Source organism: Panicum hallii, chromosome 1 (genome assembly GCF_002211085.1).
Source record: "Panicum hallii strain FIL2 chromosome 1, PHallii_v3.1, whole genome shotgun sequence".
NCBI lineage: Eukaryota > Viridiplantae > Streptophyta > Magnoliopsida > Poales > Poaceae > Panicum > Panicum hallii.
In genome coordinates this window covers 7,390,614-7,414,289 of record NC_038042.1, presented here as the reverse complement: position 1 = coordinate 7,414,289, position 23,676 = coordinate 7,390,614, and the positions used below count along the sequence as shown (strand labels likewise).

General features: G+C 45.3%; 3 protein-coding genes and 1 non-coding gene across 7 annotated transcripts; 3 read left to right on the top strand and 1 right to left on the bottom strand.

Annotated features, from left to right (window-relative positions):
- Nucleotides 1–5,108: 5,108 nt before the first annotated feature.
- Nucleotides 5,109–10,448, top strand: LOC112879043 (shaggy-related protein kinase eta). Of its 2 annotated transcripts, none has more exons than XM_025943373.1 (12): nucleotides 5,109–5,384; nucleotides 6,127–6,216; nucleotides 6,306–6,365; nucleotides 6,456–6,728; nucleotides 6,831–6,905; nucleotides 6,988–7,044; nucleotides 7,485–7,625; nucleotides 7,731–7,781; nucleotides 7,871–7,966; nucleotides 8,054–8,137; nucleotides 8,816–8,917; nucleotides 9,957–10,448. In XM_025943373.1, the coding sequence occupies exons 1-12, from the start codon at nucleotides 5,271–5,273 to the stop codon at nucleotides 9,957–9,959; spliced, it is 1,146 nt and encodes a 381-aa protein (XP_025799158.1). In that variant the 5' UTR covers nucleotides 5,109–5,270; the 3' UTR covers nucleotides 9,960–10,448. The 2 variants fall into 2 exon arrangements, with proteins under 2 accessions (XP_025799158.1, XP_025799154.1); XM_025943369.1 differs by lacking the exon at nucleotides 9,957–10,448 and adding an exon at nucleotides 9,245–9,792 and having other exon boundaries at nucleotides 5,112–5,384.
- An 866-nt stretch (nucleotides 10,449–11,314) lies between these two features.
- LOC112879020 (probable LRR receptor-like serine/threonine-protein kinase At5g45780) lies at nucleotides 11,315–16,690 on the top strand. Of its 3 annotated transcripts, none has more exons than XM_025943343.1 (11): nucleotides 11,315–11,938; nucleotides 12,070–12,202; nucleotides 12,341–12,412; nucleotides 13,762–13,905; nucleotides 13,982–14,053; nucleotides 14,147–14,206; nucleotides 14,648–14,721; nucleotides 14,801–14,950; nucleotides 15,029–15,364; nucleotides 15,546–15,937; nucleotides 16,023–16,690. In XM_025943343.1, the coding sequence occupies exons 1-11, from the start codon at nucleotides 11,812–11,814 to the stop codon at nucleotides 16,338–16,340; spliced, it is 1,878 nt and encodes a 625-aa protein (XP_025799128.1). In that variant the 5' UTR covers nucleotides 11,315–11,811; the 3' UTR covers nucleotides 16,341–16,690. The 3 variants fall into 3 exon arrangements, with proteins under 3 accessions (XP_025799128.1, XP_025799135.1, XP_025799143.1); XM_025943350.1 differs by having other exon boundaries at nucleotides 11,802–11,981; XM_025943358.1 differs by lacking the exon at nucleotides 11,315–11,938 and having other exon boundaries at nucleotides 12,104–12,206.
- A 596-nt stretch (nucleotides 16,691–17,286) lies between these two features.
- LOC112879158 lies at nucleotides 17,287–17,483 on the top strand. Its single transcript, XR_003225983.1, has one exon. It is a non-coding gene; the product is annotated as a U2 spliceosomal RNA (small nuclear RNA).
- A 196-nt stretch (nucleotides 17,484–17,679) lies between these two features.
- Nucleotides 17,680–22,814, bottom strand: LOC112881683 (aspartate aminotransferase, mitochondrial-like). The gene is made up of 10 exons (XM_025946498.1): nucleotides 22,516–22,814; nucleotides 22,329–22,414; nucleotides 20,899–21,105; nucleotides 20,559–20,664; nucleotides 20,120–20,224; nucleotides 19,854–20,026; nucleotides 19,310–19,469; nucleotides 19,092–19,187; nucleotides 18,174–18,268; nucleotides 17,680–18,060 (listed from the first exon to the last, which is right to left on the bottom strand). The coding sequence occupies exons 1-10, from the start codon at nucleotides 22,705–22,707 to the stop codon at nucleotides 17,994–17,996; spliced, it is 1,287 nt and encodes a 428-aa protein (XP_025802283.1). The 5' UTR covers nucleotides 22,708–22,814; the 3' UTR covers nucleotides 17,680–17,993.
- Nucleotides 22,815–23,676: the final 862 nt, after the last annotated feature.

Sequence of the window (23,676 nt, the reverse complement as noted above, 5' to 3'; positions counted from 1 at the left end):
GTGCATGCAGAGCGAGCGAGAAGGTGGCCGGGGTTAGTTGCAGTTCCCTGTCTGCTTGCGGTAGCATAGCACGGGGTGCTTTGGTTAGTTGTGGGGAATCTTTTTACCATGTGCCTAAAGGGGACCTTTGTCGCATTAGGTGAAGTATCTTCCTTCTTGTCCTCAAATCTCAAGTAAGTACGCACAACAAGTTACTAATTTTGTGCTCAAGTTGCTATAGAAAATAAGTTGCTGAAGTACATGTGTCCTACTTGACAGATCATACATATTGAATATGGCTTTCTTATGATATATTTTTACCTTCCTAGCTATTCTTACATTTTGGAAGGAGCTATGATGATGTCATAATGATCAAAAGGCCAAGTACATTTTAAGATGCATATACCTTGTTTTTCCCATAAGGCCTCCTCCAACGGCTGCCTCTAAGCCGGCTCATAGCATTTTTTAATCCATGAACAGGGCGCGCTCGTGATGGTCGTTGATGAAGCATAAACTTTTGTTGAATTTTCAGTAAAAGCAAACTATATGAGTGCTTTATCCATCTTTTGTGAAACGTAAATGCTGTGATATGCCCTCTGATGTGCTTATTATTGAGAGGAAAAGAAATCCACGTGAACATTTATCAATTTATTCATGCCCTGGAGGTACAGGGGAAGAAACGAGGGGAAATCATTGGAACAGCTCCTCGTTGCATTTCCACATCTGGCATGTACATCCTGCATTCTTGCTTGCACTTTGCAGCTAGCAAGGCTGGAAAACTTATCTGCAGTCAGCTACGGCAACCGGCAGCAAGTCTCAAGCGGCACATAAACAGCGGGGGAATTGTCAAGGAAGGCAGCTGCAAATCAATGCACGGAGAGCCGCAGCAGATTCAGGCCGAGGCCGGCCTGCTCGCCTTGCCTGCTCCTCCAGGGGGCTGCCGCTGTTTGCCTTCACGAATCAACACGAATGATTGGGCTCTCCTGGTCCCGTCAGGACTTTTGCCTCGAGGACAAGCTACACACACATGCGCCTGCCCACCCATGCATGTTTTCTGTACAGCCGGAGTTGCTCTGTTTCCACGATCCAGGGCGGAGGATAATCGACCGGGCCGGCCGGCGTCGAGGTCGCCATTAATGGCGTCACGAGAATGGAATCCAGTATTCCGGATGCCAATCGTCAGAAAGATTATTTTTTTTTCTTTTTGCGAGGAGCCGGAAGGATCTTTTGATTCAGCACCTGCAACTTATGTTTCTTAAACACTGTGCGTTCCAATCCGGTGCGCAGGCTGGAGACTGTAATCCATTATCTTTTTCTTTTTGCGAGGGGAAAAACACAAGTTGAAGGTGAAACATTTCTGAGTGAAGAATCTGATAACGAAATATGATAAGCAGCTGGTGCGATGTTTTGAAACAAAATCCATGGATGCAAGTTAAGCATCCATGGGTCTAGGGGCTAGTAATTTAAGAGACATAAATTTTATAAGAAAAAAAAAGAAGATAAGAAAATATCTACATGTGTATAATTTGTTAAATTTTTTTTGACTTAGGACAAACCTTAAAGTAGATATATTCTGGGATGGAGGGAGTAGTTGATTGGAACTAACAAACTTTGATTTTTTTTATATATATAAGAAAAAGGCACGCCTTGTGTTAGAACGAAGAGAGAATACGATTAAAAGTTCACGCAACTATATTTAGAAAATTTGAAATTAGGTCCGTGTCGGACCAGCAGGCAGGCTGGATATGGGCCCTTTTTTTTCTCCTTCCTCGAAAGAGTGGCGGCCTGGTACTCCGCTTCGGCCCAATAATTCTCTAGTAAGCTTATTTGCTTTTGTTTGTTGGGCTCGTTGACGGTCTGGATGGACTTGCGCGGCTGGTCGTACTATTTGTTCTGTGCTGGGCTTTTATTTGCTGTTCGGCGCTTCTGTCCGGATGAGGCCTGCATCGCTTGGGCCATGTCAGGGCCCATGGCCTGCATGATAATAAACGCACAGCAGCAGCAGCGTCACCAATTACCATGTTTTTATATTCTTCTCCTCGTAGAAGAAAGCGCATCTGTGAAGACGAAGGAACAGGACGACCATGCTCTGCTCAGCAGCTCGCGCACTGAACAGCTGCTCACACATATATATGCATCGTTTGTACTGTATTTTGCCCGATCGGTTCACGACCTCACGGGAAGGTGGAAAATCGGCCATCGAACAACACGAAATTGTGTGAAAAGTGTACGAAACCAAGCCAATTTTACTCCAAAAATGGGAGCTCTTGTTGGTACAATTTGAATCCGGAATGTAGCCTACGCCCTAAAATGTCTGCCTTTTGTGCACGCGGTCTGACCGCTCGCTATTTTTCGATGTTGAACCGCGTAATGAGCAAGCGGCATGTAGACCAAAAGGAGAGAAGAGTATGGAAGGAGTAGCATGTTTCGTGCATGGCGGCGCGTCAGCTGAACATGGCAAGGGCGGGAGGGACCGCCTCTCCCCCACAACACAAAGCGTGTATTATTTGAACTCCACTGCACTCTACTAGTATGGTAGACATGGCAATCAAACAGAACAAATCTTGATCACAAGATGTACATCAATCATTTTTAAGGGAAAAGATTTGATAGAAGAGGAAGTGGCCTCCCTCGTCTTTCTCGCTCCGTTATCTAGTGCCCTAGGCTCGCTCCATTTATTCTCCACTACTGTTTTGGGAAAGAGGTAACATCGGTACATACAGATAGGGGTACCTTTTGCTAGGGTGTCCAGACCCTTAGCGCGTCGCTGCCGCCTCACACGTAAGGGCGCGATGGTGTCCGGCTCCGGCGTGTGCGCCAAGCGCATCGTGGTGGACGCGCGCCACCATATACTCGGCCTCCTATCCTCCATCATCGCTAAGGAGCTGCTCAACGACCAGAAGGTCGGGGTAGCCCGCTGCGAGGAGACCTGCCTCTCCGCGGGCCCCGTCTATTAGTAAGTCATCTGACAGGATCTTCAACCAGATGGGCGCAAGGTTATCCGTGACCTCGCCCTTGTCTTATGGGCGACGGGGCGTTCGGTCCGGGCCTGACAGCTGGGATTATGGTCTCCGGACCTCCCCCCCGTGCTCATATAGGTCCGGCGCCTCCACATGCCCAAGAGGACAGGGTGCTCGGGAATGGCCTCCACAGGCCCAGACCCCCCAGGAGGTTCGGTGCCGCCATGTGTGGGAGCCAGACCCCTCTGGGCCTGTCCATCCGGACTGGCCTCGGGGGCCCGGACCTCCCCTTCCCCCGAGAGGGGGTCCGGTGCCGCTACGTGCCACCTTAAGCTGCCAAGGAGGCGGCCGCAGGGCCGGCCCTGCCACGTGCTCGTGGCAGAAGGCCCTCCGCGGGACGCCAGCCCAACTACCGCATTAAATGCAGGTAGGTGGGCTGCGCGTGCCCAAGACAGGGTATGGCCTGCCCACTGACACACCGGGCAGGTGTGCTGACACCACGGTAAGCCCGCCTGTTTCCAAGGCGGCGCGTCGCTGTGCATTATGCACGGACACGCGGCGTACAGTCAACTCACTGCGCCGCGCGCGTGAGCAAGGGGTGACGATGGTCTGCTGCAGGAGAGCCGAGACGTGCGCTGCCACAGTGTACCCGCGGAGGCGACGGCGCGGCGGGTCAGCGCAGCCCCCCTCACCTGTCAGAGGGTACTAGTCCAACAGTGACAGCACGTCTTCCACTGTGCGTAACAATGACAGCAGGTACTGTGCCGGTAAGGCGGCACATGATCATACCCTGGCTGCAGATACGCACATCAACTTCTCGATCGAGAGGACTCTAGGGAGGAGCTGGAGAGGAAGATCTCCAGCTCTCTCGTATTACAGGTTCCAGTCGCCGGGCCCACCTGTCGGGGTTCCGCATAGTGTACACACTCCCCTTGAGTCTATAAAAGGGAGAGTGCGCTCGTTAGAACACAAGTCAACAAGTCCATAGGATTCACGAGGCCCAGCAATTTCCCAAGCTTTCTCAAGCAATACAACACACAAGTGGACGTACGGTATTATGCTCCGGCGGCCCGAGCCACTCTAAATCCTCGTGTCTTTCCCCTGTTCGTCCGTCCTTTGATCAAGCGTTCCTAGGTCTTCCCCAAACTCATCCTAAACTAGGATTAGTCGGTGCATTCCGCCACCTGGCTTGAGATTTCCTCCGACAGATACCATGGACGCCATGTCCGATGGAGCCACAAGAGTAGTCCTCGAACCATTCTTGTCAATTAATCAGAACCCAATTAGATAGTTATGAGTGTTACGTCATATCAAACTACGGTAAGCCCTTATTCTTATTCTAGAACTCCATACAAAATGATGAACATCATGTCAATGCCCATCATTTATTGGTAATGGATATTACCACGTAACTATATAAAATTATTCTTAGAATTTGTCAAATGATGCATAGGAAATATAAGCGAAACAAGCTATCATCACGAAAATAACATCAATACCATGTTTGATTCTTCACCACCTAACCTATGAGGTGTGTATGTATTCTCAATCAATAAAAGAATTTTGATCCACACTTTGGCAACTAGAAATCTCCACATCATTGTTCATATTTGGCATGACTTATTTGGTTTTATCTTCATCTATTTCATACAAATGGAGATAGTGTAACGTTGGATGAAGCCAGTTTTGGCTTCACCGGGTTTGACCATGCCAAACGGCCCTTAATCCTAAACCACACCAACGGTGCCTTGAAATTGAAAAACAACCCCCATCCAGCGAGGTTCCTCCACGTCAGCTTTCACACCCACCTGCGCACCGTTGAACGGTAAACCTGTGAGCTGTGACACCCTTCCGTTTTTTCTTCTCAGACCGGGTGGGCCCCACCAGCCGAAGCGAGAGAGAGAGAGAGAGAGGGGAAAAGCCGTTCTGCAAGGGAGATTCCAAGTGCCAGCCGGACTGACACATTGACCATGTCCCCCTCCCCCACCATTGCAAAACCCCATTCTTCCACCCCGTACTCCTTAGAATTACAAGGACATCCATAGAGGGACCCATATGCAAAACTTGCGCAGAGGCATCAGCACCGGCGCGGCATTCGCGAAACTGCCGGCCCTTGTCCGAAAAAACGCCTCCTTCCCGTAGCAGCGTAGTGGGTGGCGGAGGACGGGAATAAAAAACAAGGGGAAAAGAAGGCGAGGGGCGGGTCTCATGGCGCAAGCCTAGCCGCCTCCCCAACCTCCTCACCGAGGAGAGAGAGAGAGGACAGGACACAGGAGAGGAGAGAGGAGGTTCCATTTCCGCGTCGTCTCCGCCCGCAGCCCCACCCTCCACATGGCCGCGCTGCCGGGTGGGGCCCACGCCGCCGGCGCTGCGGACCCGATGCAGGTGGACCAGCCGCGCCCCGCCGCCGCCGCGGCAGCAGCGCCCGTCCCCGCGGACGCCAAGGTGAGCGATTCTCCTCCGCCGCTGGCGGGTGGTTCCGGCGGCCAGGAGCGGTTGCGCCGGGGGCCGTGGGATCTCTCTGAGCCCGCGTTTCGTTTTTTTCCCTCTTGATGTTTGTTGGTTCCCGCGTTCGATCCGCGCGTAGATCTGCGCCGCGCGCGGCTAGGCTTGGGGCTGCTGCGTCCCCCACATCCCCCGGGCGCGATTTCTCTTGTGATTAGGGAGTTAGAGGTGGAGGAGCGTTGCTTGCCGGGAAGGAGATGGGCTGCCTTCCTTTGGTCTGGTCTTTGCGTGTGCGCTATGCAAGCGTCTAAGCCCCCTGCTTGGGGCACCTTTGCAAGTTTTTCCTCCTGTACTGCTGTATACTTACTAGGTAATCATGACATAGGTGTTCCAAATGGGGAATCAAACTAGTTAATTATTGTTTTGAGATGATTATAACCGTTAATCTTACTCTTGTTGCAAAACTGTGGTGCGATTGGAACGTAGCAAAGTTCATGATGTATATGTTTTGTCTTGTTGGGATCCTAGCAAGCCTAGTTTGCATGAGGTTAGCAATAGTATGGTGGGCTGTGATTGAGCGATTCCTCTGCTTTGTGACCATTGGTGATGCACGCACACTTAGGCTTTTTGAACACTGGATGCCACAAATTTGGTTGTTAATAAGTGCTTTTTAAGTTGTTATGTTATCTTTGCTTGCTCCGGCTATATGTTGTCTTTTCTTATGGGCTCTATTTTGTGACAGCATGCCGGTTCTATGATTGAAGGGGGTGATCCAGTCACTGGTCACATAATCTCAACAACCATTGGAGGCAAGAATGGAGAACCTAAAAGGGTAACTTTTAGCAAACTCAGAAGTCGCAGGACCTTATGGATACAACGATCTGTTTCCTAACTTTGGTTGTATGCTTTTGTGCTTCGTAGACGATCAGCTACATGGCTGAGAGAGTTGTGGGAACTGGATCATTCGGAATCGTCTTCCAGGTAAAGCGTTGGTTGCTTTTGTACATACTTTTTCCTTCCTGAGTTTTTTTGTAATTGCCCTGATTGTTTTTCTGTTGCATGTACATGTAGGCTAAATGTCTGGAGACTGGTGAGACTGTTGCGATTAAGAAGGTTTTACAGGACAAGCGGTACAAGAATAGGGAGCTGCAAATCATGCGATCCATGGATCACTGCAATGTCGTCTCCTTGAAGCATTGCTTCTTCTCTACCACAAGCAGAGATGAACTTTTCCTTAACTTGGTGATGGAGTTTGTTCCTGAGTCACTGTATCGTGTATTGAAGCATTACAGCAATATGAACCAGAGGATGCCGCTTATATATGTCAAGTTATACACCTACCAGGTAAAATATCACCTACATTCTTTTGGAACTTCTACTGCTCTTTATTGAGAAAACTACAATAGTTTGGATGTGATTTCATTTTTGCTTGGTCTTTTTATGCAGATATTTCGGGGTTTAGCCTATATTCACACTGTACCTGGCGTTTGCCACAGGGATGTGAAACCTCAGAATCTTTTGGTATGCCCTTTCCCTACTTTTTAATTTGTTCTCACAATGTCTTAATTCTTAATTAAGCTTATATTCACTTCATTGGTTATAGGTTGATCCTCTGACTCACCAAGTGAAGATATGTGATTTTGGGAGTGCCAAAATGTTGGTAAGTAAATGCAGTATTCAGTCTTGTAGCTTTTCTACAGCTAATTAGATCAGAGTTTTTCTTTATTGTTCTAGAGAAGGTGTAGCTCAGCAGTTTGATCTGCATGCATCTTTTTTGGTGATGAAGTAGCTCCTTTTTGTTATTAAATGTTTCTATTGATTCTCTAAACTTAGGATGCTAGCCTTCTTAGAGAAAATTCCCTATAAACTACTGAGTAATGAACTTCCCTTTGAGGATATGTCTGGAGTCGGGACTCAAAATTAAGCAACTGCTCTGAGTGGCTTTCGAGGGATGAGAGAAGAATCCATTGTCACACCTGAACGCCCTCGTCTTTTTCTGCTCATTTAATGCGGGCCATTTTGTGGCTTTTCAAGTTTCTTGATATGCAGAATTATATTGCTTACCCATCCTAATCCCATTTTAATTCACAATCTGGTCAGGTCAAAGGTGAAGCGAACATATCATATATATGCTCACGTTATTACCGTGCTCCAGAGCTCATATTTGGGGCGACTGAGTACACAACATCAATTGATATCTGGTCAGCTGGATGTGTTCTTGCTGAGCTGCTTCTTGGCCAAGTTAGTTCTGTTCTCTGCTTTTCCCACAGATCTGGCTATGGTTATGTATCCATCTGAGCAACAAACTTAGAACTAAATATCTTTCTGTTACAATGATTTTATCAGCCTCTCTTCCCTGGTGAAAGTGCTGTGGATCAGCTTGTTGAGATAATAAAGGTACTTTGTTGTTCTATTAGTTCTAAAGAAATGTACTCAGTAGTGTTTTTTTAATTTCCATGTATTGAACGAATTTGCTTTGGTGGCAGGTTCTTGGTACTCCAACACGCGAGGAGATCCGATGTATGAACCCGAACTACACTGAATTTAGATTCCCTCAGATCAAAGCTCATCCATGGCACAAGGTATGGGAAATTTTTTATTTTGTCAGCTTGTTTCATTGAGTGGTCTAATGATGCATAACTTGAACTGAAATGCCTTTCCTGTTGCAGATTTTCCACAAGCGGATGCCTCCAGAAGCTATAGATCTTGCTTCACGTCTGCTCCAGTATTCACCAAATCTACGATGCACTGCTGTGAGTTCTTTTCTCCTCCTTGACTGATTCTAGTCAACTAAAGAAGCCATCTACCTATCAATTATTGGCAAGCATTAGTAATGACAATGATTGTTTCTTCCTAGTTGGTCAGTCATGTTCGCCCCATCACTTTCTAGTTAGCTGTTAAATGTTTCATGTGTATAAAAGCTACTATTAATGATTGGATATGATGTCATCTTTATAGTGTTTTTCCCCTTACTATCTCATGAGTGGTGTACAAGCCAACATGGTATCCTTAGTGGGAAGAAAATGTTTCACTTTATGCCATCCAAAATGAATGACTTCTCAATGAGCTTTTCATCTCTTCAAATTGACGGCCACGTATTAAAAAAGAACCAAGGAGGTCTTTGGTTGATTTATTGGTGTATACAGATTTCACTAGATTACCTTGTCAGGACTCAAGAGGCTAAGAGTCTCTATGGAGTTTGTTGCATGTACTACTCTCGGCTGGATGTCTATTCTTTACATAATTCCTATGTTGTGAGCGTCCTCCCCTTTGATTAGGAAATGATAATCATTAAACTTGAAAAGATGTCTGTATGACGAGCATCTTTTTTTTTAAGAGGACAACGATGTAATGCATCAAGTTTGAGATGCCTAACCACTCCTGCTACTCCTCTGTGTTGATTTTTTTGCTAATTCTTGTAACTCTGGCAGCTTGAGGCATGCGCACATCCATTCTTTGATGAGTTGCGAGAACCACATGCAAGGTTGCCAAACGGACGGCCATTCCCTCCACTGTTTAACTTTAAACAGGAAGTAAGTAGTTTCAAGACTGATACACCTTATTAATGCTTGCCATGTGCTTTTTATTTGAGAAACTAGGCAAACCATGTGGGCAAGTGTAGTTGTGTTTGACTGAAATGGTAACTTCAGCATGCAGTCAACACATTGCTCAGCTGAAAAATAAAGGAATAATTATTTTCATGCCATTGCAAATTTGCGCAGTCCCTTATTTCCCACTTTCAGTAAAACAGGTGGGGCCCATGTATCATTGACACACCAATGGCAAATAAGGAAGTGTCTAAAAAGTAAATGCTTTTCTACATTTGAAAGATACCGACATATTTGTCTGTTAATTTGCAGCTAGCAAATGCTTCTCCTGAGCTTATCAACAGGTTGATCCCAGACCATGCTAGGCGACATCTTGGGCTCACTTTCTTGCCCGCAGCTGGACCATAGGGAAGCTGTATGGTGCTTTTACCTTGCGCTTCCTATGCTTCTTTGTGCCAAAGGGCAACCTGCATGTCCTCACATTTAAGATGTAGAATCTGACCATTATTGGAAAGCCAAACGTGAGCTGGTGCCAATGTGTTGCATAAGGAGATGTGTGTTTCGTGCAGCCAGCCCTCGTCACCTGTTTTAATGCTCCATCCAATTTAGCCTAAGTAGCGGGAGGGAAGGGGGTGGTGTATTGGTAAGCTATTGAAGGAATTTAATCCCTACTATCTTATTACTTTCTCCAATGTTAAATGCTGTAGTGCGCCTGTAAGTGTTCCTTATCCCTGGGTGTCAGTCAATGTAATTCTGTAAATGTTATTGATGGGAAATTATCCTGTGTTATGGTAATTATCAAGTCGTTTATCCTTCGACTCGCCAACTCCACTCACATATACCTGTTTTGTTGGAATCAAGTAATTTTTTTTTCATTGTCAAAACATGGATCGGAATTGTTTACAATTATTTCCCCTGGCATCATGCAAGTGGGATTTATCGGAATCTACTGTCATCCTTACTATCAATTTCTAAACTTTTTTATGTTACGGATGATCTGACCCTGGATGAATTGTCTTTGAAGTAGCATGAAATGGGCATGTGTCTAATGCATGGAAGAAGAGCCAAACAAAGCTATAATGGGGAATAAAAGGCACAGGCGAGGGCGAATGGGTTCTGTCGGCCGCCGCGGCGTGGTCCACTGGCGATTGATTCTGTTCGTTAGCGTGGTTGAGCAGGCCGCCATTTATTCGCTTCATCGCGACGCCGACACCGTGATACACCTGCTCAGTTTTCTGTCTCAACGGCTTTTGGAGTTGACCTGGCGGCCACCAAGTTGCTAAAGCATGCCATTGTTTTCCTCTTTGAAGGCTTGTTGATTTCACACTGGTTGATACTTGGATTTGACACGGTGGCTCCCTGCATAATTTTCAGTGTTCTATGGTCAATAATCACGGTACTGGCATGCTGCTGGTTGCCAAGTGAGCAGGTGGAGCCATGGTGGATTCCGTCAGTCAGTTGAGTAGGAGTAAAGGTCATTTGGAGCTCGGACCAGACTTAGCACTTGCATTTCTAATCTCCCCTTTTCATTGATCTTTTGGGAAGATGCGTCCCCCGGAGCCCACCAAGATGCTGGTCGCTGGGCGGATGGTACTTCTGAGCTTGAAGGGGCAAGGGAAGCTATAGCGTATAGCCACGTAGCAGAGCAGGTGGTGCTACTGCTGACAAGCGTTTTGCCGAACACATTATGTGCATGCATGGGATCCACAGCATATGCTTATGGTTGTTCAGACACGTCAAGCACACGAGCTTCTAATGACGATTTACCCGCTGCAATTAGTCTGCTACAATATGATTAATCCATAATCTCGTCCATGGTTCGCCTCTTGATATTGATACGGATCTTGAGAGTTGAGACGACAGTTTGATTGGCAATTTCTACAAAGACACGTCAGTTTAATTGCAAATACATCTTGGGTTAGGGAAGAAGCTTTATATTAGTGAATTTTCAGAATTTGTTCAATAAAGGACGTGCTATAATATAATATTATGAGAAAAAAGGTATTTGAACTTTATCAAAGAGAACAAACAACTGATCATAGAAACTATGCTATTACCTCCGTCCCAAATTACAATTTATTTAAATTTTTCTAGATACATATATTTTGCTATGCATCTGAATGTATACTGTATCTATACATAGCAAATAGAAAAACTATGTATAAAGAAAAATCTAAAAGGAATTGTAATTTAGAACTAAGAGAGCAGTAGATAAACCACAACAAACAACTATGTGAGAGGGAGGAGGAAAAACCGTCAATAGATGGCAAAGGCATTGACTTTTAGTGACCATCCATGTGCTAGTAAAATGCTAGTCGAATTAAGAAAAACATCATCTGGACTTTCCCAAGAAAAGAACAAACTACTGTGTCGGGAGAGGGACGAAAAAACAAGCACGAACAAACAAACAGGCGAAGGAGCAGCAGGTGGCGCAATTGGCAGACCGGAAGCGCCAATTCCCTGGTCAGCCACCCCTTCCATCCATCCATCTCGAGGATCTCTCTTGCAGTCGCACCCACAAAGAAAAACAAAACCGCGGCGACAAAAGAGAAGGGGAATCGAGGCCGGCCCGGGACGCCCAAACACCGGGCACAATTCCCCACCCGCCCCAGCCACCCGTCTCCACTGGAATCCCCCCTCTCGGACAGCGCCCCACTAATCGCCCCTCTTAATTAACAACGTCCCAAATCCCCACCCCCACGCACCCGCGCGCCTTAATTAACCTGCACTAATCTACTCCGTCACAGCGCTCGATACGCACCCCCCCCCCCAGCCCACAGCCCGGTGGGGTAATATACCATGGCCACCCACGCCCTCGCCGCCGCCATCTCCGCTCGCGCCGCGCTTTCCCAGCAGTCTCTCTCGCTCCCGCTCTCGCCATGGCGGCGGCATCGCCGCGGCTCTCTCCCTTCGCCGCGGCCCTGGCGGCGGCGTGGGTACTGGCTGCTGCGGGTTGGGCCGCGGCCGGGGACCCGCCGCTCTCGCCCAAGGGGCTCAACTACGAAGGTGCGCGCGCGCGTCCGCGGGGGTGGGGTTGAGAGGGTTTAGGGTTCGGCCGCTTGCTTCTTCCTTATCCTCGAGGGAGGGATGGGACGGGACGGGGTTGCTGATGCTGCGTCGTTTCGCTTGTGCTGCAGTGGCGGCGCTGATGGCCGTGAAGAGCCGGCTGCGAGACGAGAAGGGGGTCATGGCGCTGTGGGACATCAACTCCGTCGACCCCTGCACCTGGTCCATGGTCGCCTGCTCCCCCGACAAGTTCGTCGTCTCGCTGTGAGTGAGCTCCCTCCGCGAACCCTCCCCCCATTTCTGTCCGATCCCGCCCTTTCCTCCAGTTGGGCTGGGCTGCTGCTTTGCTGATTGTTGCGGGTCAATGACGGCGTTCTGTTTGGCCTCGCGCGGGAGCTGCAGCCAGATGGCCAACAACGGCTTGTCCGGGACGCTGTCGCCGAGCATCGGGAACCTCAGCCACCTGCAGACAATGTAAGGGTTTCACCTCTTCCGTCATGGCTGCTGCTTGTTTTATTTCGTTATCAGCTACTCTTACACGGCCTGTCTCGTGACACTGTAAAATTGGTGCGTTTTCGAGCTGGGTGTTTGATCCAGAATTGCATGGCTCGTGGGCGTGATTGAAAATTGGAAAACGACAGTGAGTAGGAACAAGAGTGTCAAGTTTCTCCAACTTCTTTGTTCGTTTGTCCAACAGCAACTGATGTGTCACTATCATGTCAGTTTCGGAGCTGTTAATTGACGGTAGGAGGAAGATTACAGTAATCTCTTGGTCTATTACTAAGTTAATGAAAATCATACATAGGATCTATTCGCCACTTATTAGCCTGAATTCTCAACTCTGCGAGGTCAGTACAACCACAACTTAGTGTAATATGATATAATAGTTCACTATACAAGAGATGATGGGCACCACAACCACAACCTTTCCCGATGGCACCTTTTTTCCTTTTTATTGGAAATAAGGTGTTTCGTTGTACCCAGTTCTTTTTGGAATCATATGAAAGCAAATAGAGCCAGCGTTCTACCATAAATATAGTTCCGATCAGGGTGCCCTCAACCTTCTATGAATTCTTCAAACACATAATACCATTTGTATACACATGTTGCTGCTATTTGTGTTATAGCTCCTAAGTCCTAACTCTATGGAAGGTTGCCTATATGTGTGCTACTTTTGTGAATCCAGACCGATTGGATTGTGTAATTGCACGTGATGTTGATACTTTGTTTACGATTGGCTTGAATGTATCACAATGTAAGATGATTTGTTGTTTGTTTTTCTGTTTAGTTTAAATTATAAACATGTTAAGATATCGTTCAGTGGTTCTGCATTTGCTGGAATTAGGTACATAAAGCTAGATTTCCCCCCTTTTGTGACAATTTCAATTACACTATTCCTTTCTTATAAGGCCATTCAACCACGCATCGTGGGTTTATAGTATATAGTTGTGCTACACGGGCCTAGTGTTGGTCTGTTGGATGTAGAACCTTCACCTCAGACGTTTTGTTACTATGAAATTACTGGCAGTACTATTTGCTTAAATTGCTGATTGTCCTGGAATGAGACAGCAAGAGCAGAACTGTCTGATTGTGTTGGTGGGATGGCCATCCAATTTTAAAATTATGGCATATTGTTCACCCATCGTAAAATGCTAGGGCATTCGGGTATTTGATGATCTCCTAACAGTACTTGCTCATCTCAATTGCGGACCTGTATCTTACTTGCTGCGGGGTTTCACTGATTATCAATTTACCATCCATCCTTGTGAAAATGAGATAATATATGTGCTCAATAGCTTAGCTTCTTTGCCTTTTTATTTCAGGTCACTACAAAATAACAAAATATCAGGTGATATTCCTCCAGAAATAGGGAAGCTGACCAATCTAAACGCTCTTGACCTTTCTAGCAATGAGTTTGTTGGTGATATTCCAAGTTCATTGGGGCAGTTGACTCGACTAAATTATCTGTGAGTTGATATCAAAACACTTCTTTAAGTTTGCAACATGTATTTTGTATTGACTGTTGTATTGTCAATCTGTCAGGCGCCTTGATAGGAATAACTTGTCTGGGCAGATCCCTGTGGATGTTGCTAAGCTTCCAGGTCTCACATTCCTGTACGTTTCTTTCCTACTTGTTTGTTTTCTCTATTCACATAAGTGACCTCTGTGTAACTATTGGCTTTAAACTGACAAGGAAATATGTTTCAGTGACTTATCATTCAACAATTTAAGTGGCCCAGTTCCAAAAATCTATGCACATGACTACAGGTGAGTGTCAGGAGTATGTGTACAATAAGCTTCCGTTTCTCTTACTCAAAATGTCTTTTTAAGTGTATTCGATCAAGCACCTTGAGGCCATGGCATCCATGATTTGAATCTCTCAATAATAAGAAATAGGATAGTTAGTGTAGTTGGTTATTAAAAACTATTGAAGAGAGGGAGGACAAATGAGGGCAGAAGAGAGAAAAGGTCATTAAATTTGCACATCTGCCTTATATGTCGGAAGAAGATTTACAAAACTTTAAGATGTACATCTTTTAAATGAATGCAGTACTATTTTGCTCCATCCAATTATCCAAAATCTTTGATCAGCTGCAGTGAATGATTATTTCCTGCCTACGCAGTTCAACTGGTTTTGCTCAAACTGAGCACACCTTTTTCTTTTCTGATAATAATTCACTTTAAATCACTCTTTCCTTTGCTTATCAGTCTTGCGGGAAATCGGTTCCTTTGCAATTCATCAATTATACATGGCTGTTCGGATTTGACAGCAATGACTAATGGTAGTTACTTTACCAGATGCCCTATCTTTAACATGTCTATTCTTAGAAACTGGAACTTAACTGTAAATATTAATGGCAGGGACAACGTCTAGACAGGTGCAAAAGGCAAAGAACCATCATCAATTAGCGCTGGCAATTTCTCTAAGCGTCACCTGTTCCACAGTATTAGTTTTGTTGTTCGTGTATTGGCTAAGTTACTGCAGATGGCGCTTGCCTTTTGCTTCTGCTGGTAATCATCTAACTGCATGCTCTCTTACTGGTGAATAAGTACATGATTTGATGAATTCTTTCTTTTGTTTATCTGTAGATCAAGATCTAGAGTTTGAATTGGGTCATCTGAAGCATTTCTCATTTCATGATCTGCAAAGTGCAACGGACAATTTTAATTCGAAGAATGTATTAGGTCAAGGAGGCTTTGGTATTGTTTACAAAGGCTGTCTGAGAAATGGACCTTTAGTGGCAGTGAAGAGATTAAAAGATCCTGATGTTACTGGTGAAGTTCAATTTCAAACAGAAGTTGAGTTGATTGGTCTTGCTGTGCACAGGAATCTCTTGCGCTTGTATGGGTTTTGCATGACCTCGAAAGAGCGGTTACTTGTGTATCCATATATGCCAAATGGCAGTGTTGCTGACCGCTTGAGAGGTAATTTTAACTGTCTGTCCGCAACATTTTCAATGTTTGTTATATTGTCTAGAATTGTCATTTTTGCTAGTCTTTCTCATTGCTTGCAAATATTTTTCTTTTAGTATGTGTTTTGGTTGGTTCATGTTATCCTTTGCTTATATAGCCTTTCATTGCTCTAATACGGAGTTACAAATTTCAGATTACCGTAACGGAAAACCATCTCTTGATTGGAGTAAACGCATGCGCATTGCTCTTGGGGCTGCCAGGGGATTACTTTACCTTCATGAACAATGCAATCCTAAGATCATTCACAGAGATGTCAAAGCTGCAAACATATTGCTTGATGAAAGTTTTGAAGCAATCGTCGGGGATTTTGGATTGGCGAAACTTCTTGACCGACAAGAATCACATGTTACTACTGCAGTTCGGGGCACTATTGGGCATATTGCTCCTGAGTATCTTTCAACTGGACAGTCCTCAGAAAAGACTGATGTTTATGGGTTTGGTATTCTCCTGTTGGAATTGATTACTGGTCCTAAAACCTTAAGCAATGGACATGGACAGTCTCAGAAGGGCATGATTCTAGATTGGGTAAACTCCTATGCACATATTTCTGTACTATTTACTGCATTTAACTCGCAAGTGGGAGATATTTAACACCCATGTTCCTCTCCAGGTTAGAGAACTGAAGGAGGAAAAGAAACTGGATAAGCTGGTTGACAGGGATCTCAAGGATTCATTTGATGCTGCGGAGCTGGAGTGTTCCGTTGACGTGATTATCCAATGTACGCAGACCAACCCTATCCTTCGGCCTAAGATGTCAGAAGTTCTGCACGCTCTTGAAGCGAACGTCACACTGGCAGAGAGCAGCATCGAGTTGAATAGAGAACCTCTTCCTTATGGAGGCCCTTACGGTTTCTCTATCCGACATGAGGATCCTCATGATTCGTCGTCCTTCATAATAGAGCCAATTGAGCTGTCTGGTCCCAGATGACAGTTATTGCTGTAGGTCTTGTTGGGGGGGGGGGGGGGGGGGGGGGGAGAAATGGAAGAGAAAAACGACGAAATTGTACAAAACATGTATATCCTGGATGTAGTTCTAGTTGTGAAGAGTTTGCTGGGGGTGGGGGGTGGTGCACCTTAGAGACCATTTTGAACTTGGAACTAGGGAGATCATCATGGTCATATTGTCCCATGATCCGGCCAGTTCAAATCTCTATGTTTACCCCTAACTTTGCTTTGCTTCTGCGGTCCTTACGCTGGTAGTCAGATTTGTACCATGAGTTGTTCGAAATATTGACGGAGAGCTTATTTCCATGACAAATATATGCTGTTCTAACATCACATTGCCTCTTTTATCAAAAAAGAAAAAAACACTCACATTTCTCCAGTCGTAGCAACTTGATATCAGGCCGTAATTCCTCGTGTTTCGATCTGAATCATCGACCACAAATCCACAGTGTCAGTGATATCTCCAAAGGCTACTTAGCTCCTTTTCACCTTTCTCAGGCCATAAACAGGTCTTTCTCTGTTTATTTTCTTTTTTCATTTGTTGTTGAACTTGGGTTCAAGAACAGCTCGATTGGCAACAAAATGCGATTTCTCATGAGCAAACGGGACGAGGACAAAATGCGATTTCTCATGAGCAAACGGGACGAGGGCATGACAACGTAGGAGGTTGGAGACTGGAGAGGAACAGAGTACTGGAACGTCTACGGCCCACGAGTCTCCCAACCTGGGCCGCCGGCGGAGAAAGGAGACCGGGCGCGAACCGCAACCAGCATTGGGCCCAAACAAGCAAAGCGCGCGCGGGGGGAGCGCCACTGCGCCGGACCACGGCGCGCAGCAGCGTTTAGCCGTTTAGTCCCACCTCGCTAGCTGAGCTACGATGGAGCTCTACGCGCGCTATAAGAAGAGGCAGGGGTGCCCGGCTGCAACTCATACCTTTCTCGGCCTTTTGGCTAAGATCAAGTGTAGTATCTGTTCTTATCAGTTTAATATCTGATATGTGGGTCATGGACCCACTTCGATATTAAATTTATTTTTTGTGGGGAAGGGCTAACCACAGTGGCTTGCCATTGGAGCCCTTGAGCGTCGCCCAGCCGTTGCACTGCTGGCAGGGCCTGGCGCACCCCAACCAAAGCGAATTTAAATGTTTCTTCTGAAGAAATTGGTCATTAGCAGAAGCTTTGGTTAAAATTCTCACTGAGAAGTTGCAACAAGATCGAGCTTTGGTTAAAATTCTCACGGCCTCTGTTTGACAGAATATGCATTTTCACTAATCCGCAACTGAAGTGGCTGAAGCGCCGGGCATGCTGAAAGTATGAAACACATTAGGTTCTCAATTTCGCCATATTTATTTTCTTCAGAACTGTAGATCATGCTACAACCATTTGCAGGTAAGTGTAAAAATTGCCATGACAAGATGGGGAATAAAGAAAGAAAAAGAAAAGAAACAGGATCATGTAGCTCTTAAGACTGGAGTTTCACATCTATAGTTCTCGTACATGTGAAATTCACCTTTGGACAGCCCCAACAGGCTTAACTTATTTCTCGAGAATGATAATGTTGATATGTCAGGCACCAAAAAAGCCACTTGAAAGCCTCATTTCATCGGCCGACGAGGGTAGGAGGGCCAAACTCAATTCTATTTGGTAACCTCGTGAATAGCATTTGCCAAGTAACCAACATTTCCTGTCGTTACACCAGCCATGCTGAAATAGGCACAGGACTTACGTAAGATTCTTTTGTTTTCTCCAATCTCCAGAAAGTATGAAGAGATACAACATTGCATCAATGTGATGTAAAAAATTGAGAAGTGTTATACCTTATCCTCCCGTTGCGGGTCATGTAAATATGGAATTCATTTGTCAACCTGTCAACTTGTTCAGGTGTCATCCCACTGTAGCAGAACATTCCAATCTGTACAAAGACACGTACCATTTATTCATATACAAATTCAACAAATAACAAATTATAATGTTGCATGTGGAGTCTGACCTCAAAAGAAACAACATTTGAATGAAATGTAGTGGTGGAAAAAAGAACATAAAGATATCTAAGTTGCAGAGCATTCCTATCCAGCTGAAGATATCAGCAGTTCAGAACCACAAGAGATTGGTCTGGGTTGGTAACTCTGTAATTCTGTATACTTAAAGCGCAATTGGCTGATGTTGTTTGCTCTTAGTTTCAAACTTCAAAAATTTGGATATAGTCCTTCCATTCTACTTTGTTGCCTAGAATGCATGCACTCCGCACTCAACATTTTAGAAAATTTTAAGCACTAATATGCATGAACTATTTTTGTTGCATGAAAACAGTACTGATGGATTCCTCCTGAAAAAACACCTGTTGTAATACCTGCTAGCAAGTCACTAGAAAATCAATGGTTGAAAAGTTGTATTTTAGACTGGTATGTTCAAAGAATCAGGTACACGAGAAGAAGCCAAAACTAGCAACACTAGATGCCTTTGCGACAGAAAAAAACATGTCAGCCACAACGTTAGGGATTCTGTGTCATTCTCCACTCCCAACTGTTAGTACCAAGGTGAGCCAGCTCAACAGGGCCTTGTATTTGTAAATGATTTACTAATCCAAACCCTGCGCTGAATGTACTTCAACAACATTAAGATACAACCCAAACGACCCCTAATAATATAGATGACACTCTTGTAAACTGGTGGAATACACATGTCACTGAGTCACTCTAAATAATATCAACAACTATATTCAGAGTTGTCTTTACCTGATTAGTGATGTGCTCCCATGACAAAGATGAACCTAGCTTTTCAAGATTTTCCTTAAGTGCCGTCCGCATTCCAATGATACGATCAGCCATACCCTGAGACAATAAATGGTGATTGAAATTGTTTGTTAATGCAATTATTTCTTTATGCACTTAAAATAGATTTAAGCATTTGGACATTCAAGAACTTAAGTAGTTATGTAGGTTTCACAGTTTACCTTGACCTCTTTTAACCATAAACTCTTCAATTCTGGATCATTGAGGATTATAGAAACAACAAGTGCACCATGAACAGGTGGGTTGCTGTACATTGGTCTTGCAATCTGTTGCAGTTGGCTCTTGACAGCAACTGCTTGCATCTCATCATCACACAAAATACTGCATGTTGGTAACAAACACAAATTATTATAGTGACAAGAACTGGTTGTGCATGCCTAGTTGACACAGATGCCTGAGCTGTACTACCATTGTCTAAAGAAATAAATGTGATAAGACTATAGTCACTATTGGACCAAAGGTTTAAAAGGACCACCTAGTATTTAATGTCATCCAATTAGCTACAGATAGAATGGAATAAGGAGCACTCGAATTGAAATTCACTAAGTCAAGTATTTTCCCCTTCCTTTTGAATGCTTTATATCTTGAGAAATCCAACAGCTATTTTTCTCAAAATTTGCCAGTGACCATACTTCATCTCACACAAGTATGCATGTCGTTATACTAAGAAGCACTGTAGGTGATAATGCTATATGTAAAAAATACCTCAGGCATCCTACTCTCTGTCCATAAAGTCCCATGTTCTTTGCGTATGACTGAGCACATCCAATTTGGTGTCCATCTTCAAGGAAAATTCGGATTGCCTTAGCATCTCTCTCTGGATCACCGCTGGCAAACCCTTGGTATGCCATGTCAAAGAATGGAAAATGTTTTTTCACCTGTAGAGGAAGAAAAGTGAAATTTGACAGTTGTGGCTAGTAGGAGTTCAGTGCAGGTAATACTGTTGTCTGATACTTTTGTGTCCCCCTTACCTTGAACTGATGGGATATTTCTCTCCATTGTTCCTCTGTAGGATCTACTCCAGTAGGATTATGAGCACATGCATGGAGCATAAAGAACGAACCATCTGGAGCATTCTGCAGATGACAGAGAAAACATAAACACAAGCAATTTCAGACAAATTGTCAGCAGGCCAGAGCCACAGAGCAGAAAATAGTTAGTCTCTCTGGGTTCCAATGTCCAAGTTTCAAGTGACTAGGTATTTGTATTGTGCCAAAAGAACTATAAATGCACATAAGAGATCTCAAGGCAAGACTGACAAAAGTAACAAGAGAAGCTAAGTTGGTAGCTGCTTAGCCACGAGATCTTATAACAAAAATGTTTAAAAAGGTTGATACAGGAAGCAGCAAGAATGGAAGAAGTCAAAAGAAACAATATTGAACTTGTAAAAATGCTAAAGAAATGAATCACCTTGATATCATTCATTAATCCTGCAAAATCAAGCCCTCTCGACTCTGGATGGTAGTATGTGTATGTCTTCTGTGGCACTTGAGCATCCCTCCAAATATTGTGATGGCTGGAGAAATTCCCAGATTGAAGTTAGCTATAATATTTTATAAATAATACTGACAGGCCAAAGGTAATCCAGTGAAAAATCCTGGATGGCTACCATAGCAGCTAGAATTACAGTGAGACTAACTCCCTCTCAAATAAATAGCAATGGAATGCACTAATCTCCATAGCTCTGTTTCACTCTTTTTTTTTAAGTAAACAAAATATCAACCAGTGTCACATCATGATGCCAACTCACTTGGACCACGTTGGTGTAGGTATATAGATTTGCGAATCGGGCAAGAATCGCTTTTGGAAATCAGCAAAGAGCCGACAGGCACCAGTGCCTGAAAGCGCCTGCACTGCCGCGATCCTCTTGTCTTTGATGAGTTCGGAATCCTCTCCGTACGCCAGCTTCAGCGATTCTTCGATCATCTTTACACTGCCTCCCATTGGGAGGTACTCCCTGTTTCAAAAAATTGCACTGAATCAATAACAGGAGGGTGATCAGAACCCATAGCATCCTGTTCTTCTACAAATCGGTAGCACCATGTCTTGGATGAACAGACCAATTTCACAATTGCAGTATGGAAGCAACTGTTGTGCTACAGAATCCTAAGAGCAAGTCCAAATCAGCATCCTGGTAAGTAAGATGGAGCAAATGGGGAAATGCTAAGCCATGAGCTGGACAGTAGAGACCGTTCAGGAAGAAACACGCAGCATCACTCCAAAAATGTCATTTTCGCGATATCGAAGGAAAAAGAAGAGGGAAGAAAGCAAGAAGAACGGCCGGCAGCATGAGGCTGAGGCAAGGAGCAGGCCCATATAAGGCATGCCGCAAGTGGCGCGACCGCACAGGGACCCCAAATTTAAAGGGCCCCGTAATCAGCAATTAGCCCACCTAAGCATCAGTTACTTTCCACGAATCCACTTCAACATGCACCAAAATCTCGCAGACTAATGTAGCACGACTCAAAGCCTTGCCTTCGCGGTTTCGATGCAGGATGCATGACGCGATCGGCAATAAGCATAAGGGCTGCATCGCCGCTGCTGCGAGTTGCTGTCTGCCGAGTACAGGTCCTGCTGTCCTGGAGCTGCTGCATGCTATTATTTTTTGAAAGGGGACGCATGCTGTTATTGGAGTCCTGCCGTTGCAGTCATGCCCTCCTATGTCTCATATAATATTCTAATTTTTTATTTCTCAATTAGGATGCCACGGTATCTAAGTGTGTTATTGGATTGGCTTCTTATCTCCTTGATTACTTCTGTTCATCTAGTGGATCGGTGGATGCTTACACTTCAGTTCTATTAACCTGGCGTCATCACATTTGCATCAAAATTTGATCACAAGCAAAGCAAATTGTCCACTAATAACCATGAATTTCCTCTTTATTCTTAATTTAGCTTTGTTCTATTTGTGATTTACTTTGTCATGTCTTCTAGAGTTAGAGATTACTGATGTAGTCCTCAAATCACAAGAAGCAAGATGGACTTGAAATTTTCTCAAACGCGTGAATTCCTATGATACTTCTTAGGATTACAAAATACATGAAGTTATATAATGAAATCAAAATACATTTTTGGTATTTGGATTTCTAAAGGTGGGGGCCACATTTTATATTTCGAACCATGGCCTCAAAAACTTTGGTACGGCCCTGGCAAGGAGCAGGAGGGGGAGATCTCACTGACATGTTGAGGTTGCCGGCAATCCGGCGCTCGGCCTCGCGCACGCAGTCGAGTACGAGGGGCTTGCCGTTGTCGTCCCGGTAGGCGCCCTGCGGCGAAAAGCACGGCCCCGTTTCATCAGGAACCTCGGACAAGCAAAGCAAGCAAAAGCAAGATTCGCCGGTCGCGGCGAGGGGATCAGAGGACTTACGACGCCGACGTTGACCTTGTCGGGCGAGGGGTCGGCGAGGTAGGCCTCGGTGACGCCGAGGATGGGGTCCTTGGGCGCCGGCTCGACGTGGCCGAACAGCGACGACGCCATCGCCCTCGCCGCCTGCAGCCTCGACGGCTGCATCTGCGGCCGCCGGGTCAAGCAGGAGGCCGCGCGGGACAGCGCCGCCATGCCGGGACGGAGGTGGAGGAGCTGGGCGGCGCCGGGGAGGGGGAGAGGGAGGAAAGCTGTGGGCTTTTTGGGCTTGGTCTCTGCGCCGCTGGTTTTTTGCTTTGCACTGAACTAGCTGGTGGTAATAAAGGCGACCAGCTTTGGATTGCTGCGACGGTTCGCTACTGCTGCGGTCACTCGGCTCCGCCGCTCTCGCCACTTGCCTCAAACAAACAAGCCAGGTGAGGCCAAGCGGAGCCACCTCGAATCGCGAGAGCCATTTGGCCCATTGGCGGCTGACCCCCTCTTATCCCCCTCTTATCCCTTTGTTCTAACAGAAATGGCTGCTGAGCAAGCTCGGCTCCGCCGCACCATAGGAACTCGCATTCCCTATCAACCTCCACTGCAACATCAGCCGAGGATCTGCTGTTTCAGTGTTGGAATTGGAAAATGCTGAAACTAGCAATGTTCCGAGATAACTGAACAAGCAACAAAGGGAAAAGCGCATGACCTCTCGCAAGATTCAGAAATCAGATCGCGTTTTGTAACTTGTGACTGATACTACATCAGCTTCACAGCTTGGCAGATAATTAGAGGTGATGCGATGTGGGCGATCAACTCTTTCTTCTCTTCTGCAAAGAGCAGTTTCAGCTGTCTTAACAGTGGTCTCCTGGTACTTCTACCAAAGACGGCTGAAGCGAAGGAGGCAAGAGATTACAGACCGATTGCTTTGATTCATAGCTTTGCGAAGTTGCTCTCCAAACTGTTGGCTAATCGCCTAGCACCCAGGCTAGCCGATAAGAGTGGAAGCAACCAGAGCGCCTTCATCAAAGGTCGCTCGATCTTGGATAACGAAAATTTGTCCAATGTGCTGCGTCTCTCTTCAAAAAGAAGAAGATTCCCAAATTATTGCTTAAATTGGACATATCCAAAGCTTTCGATACTCTTTTTTGGCCTTCTCTTCTGGAGGTTTTAAGAGCTAGGGGATTC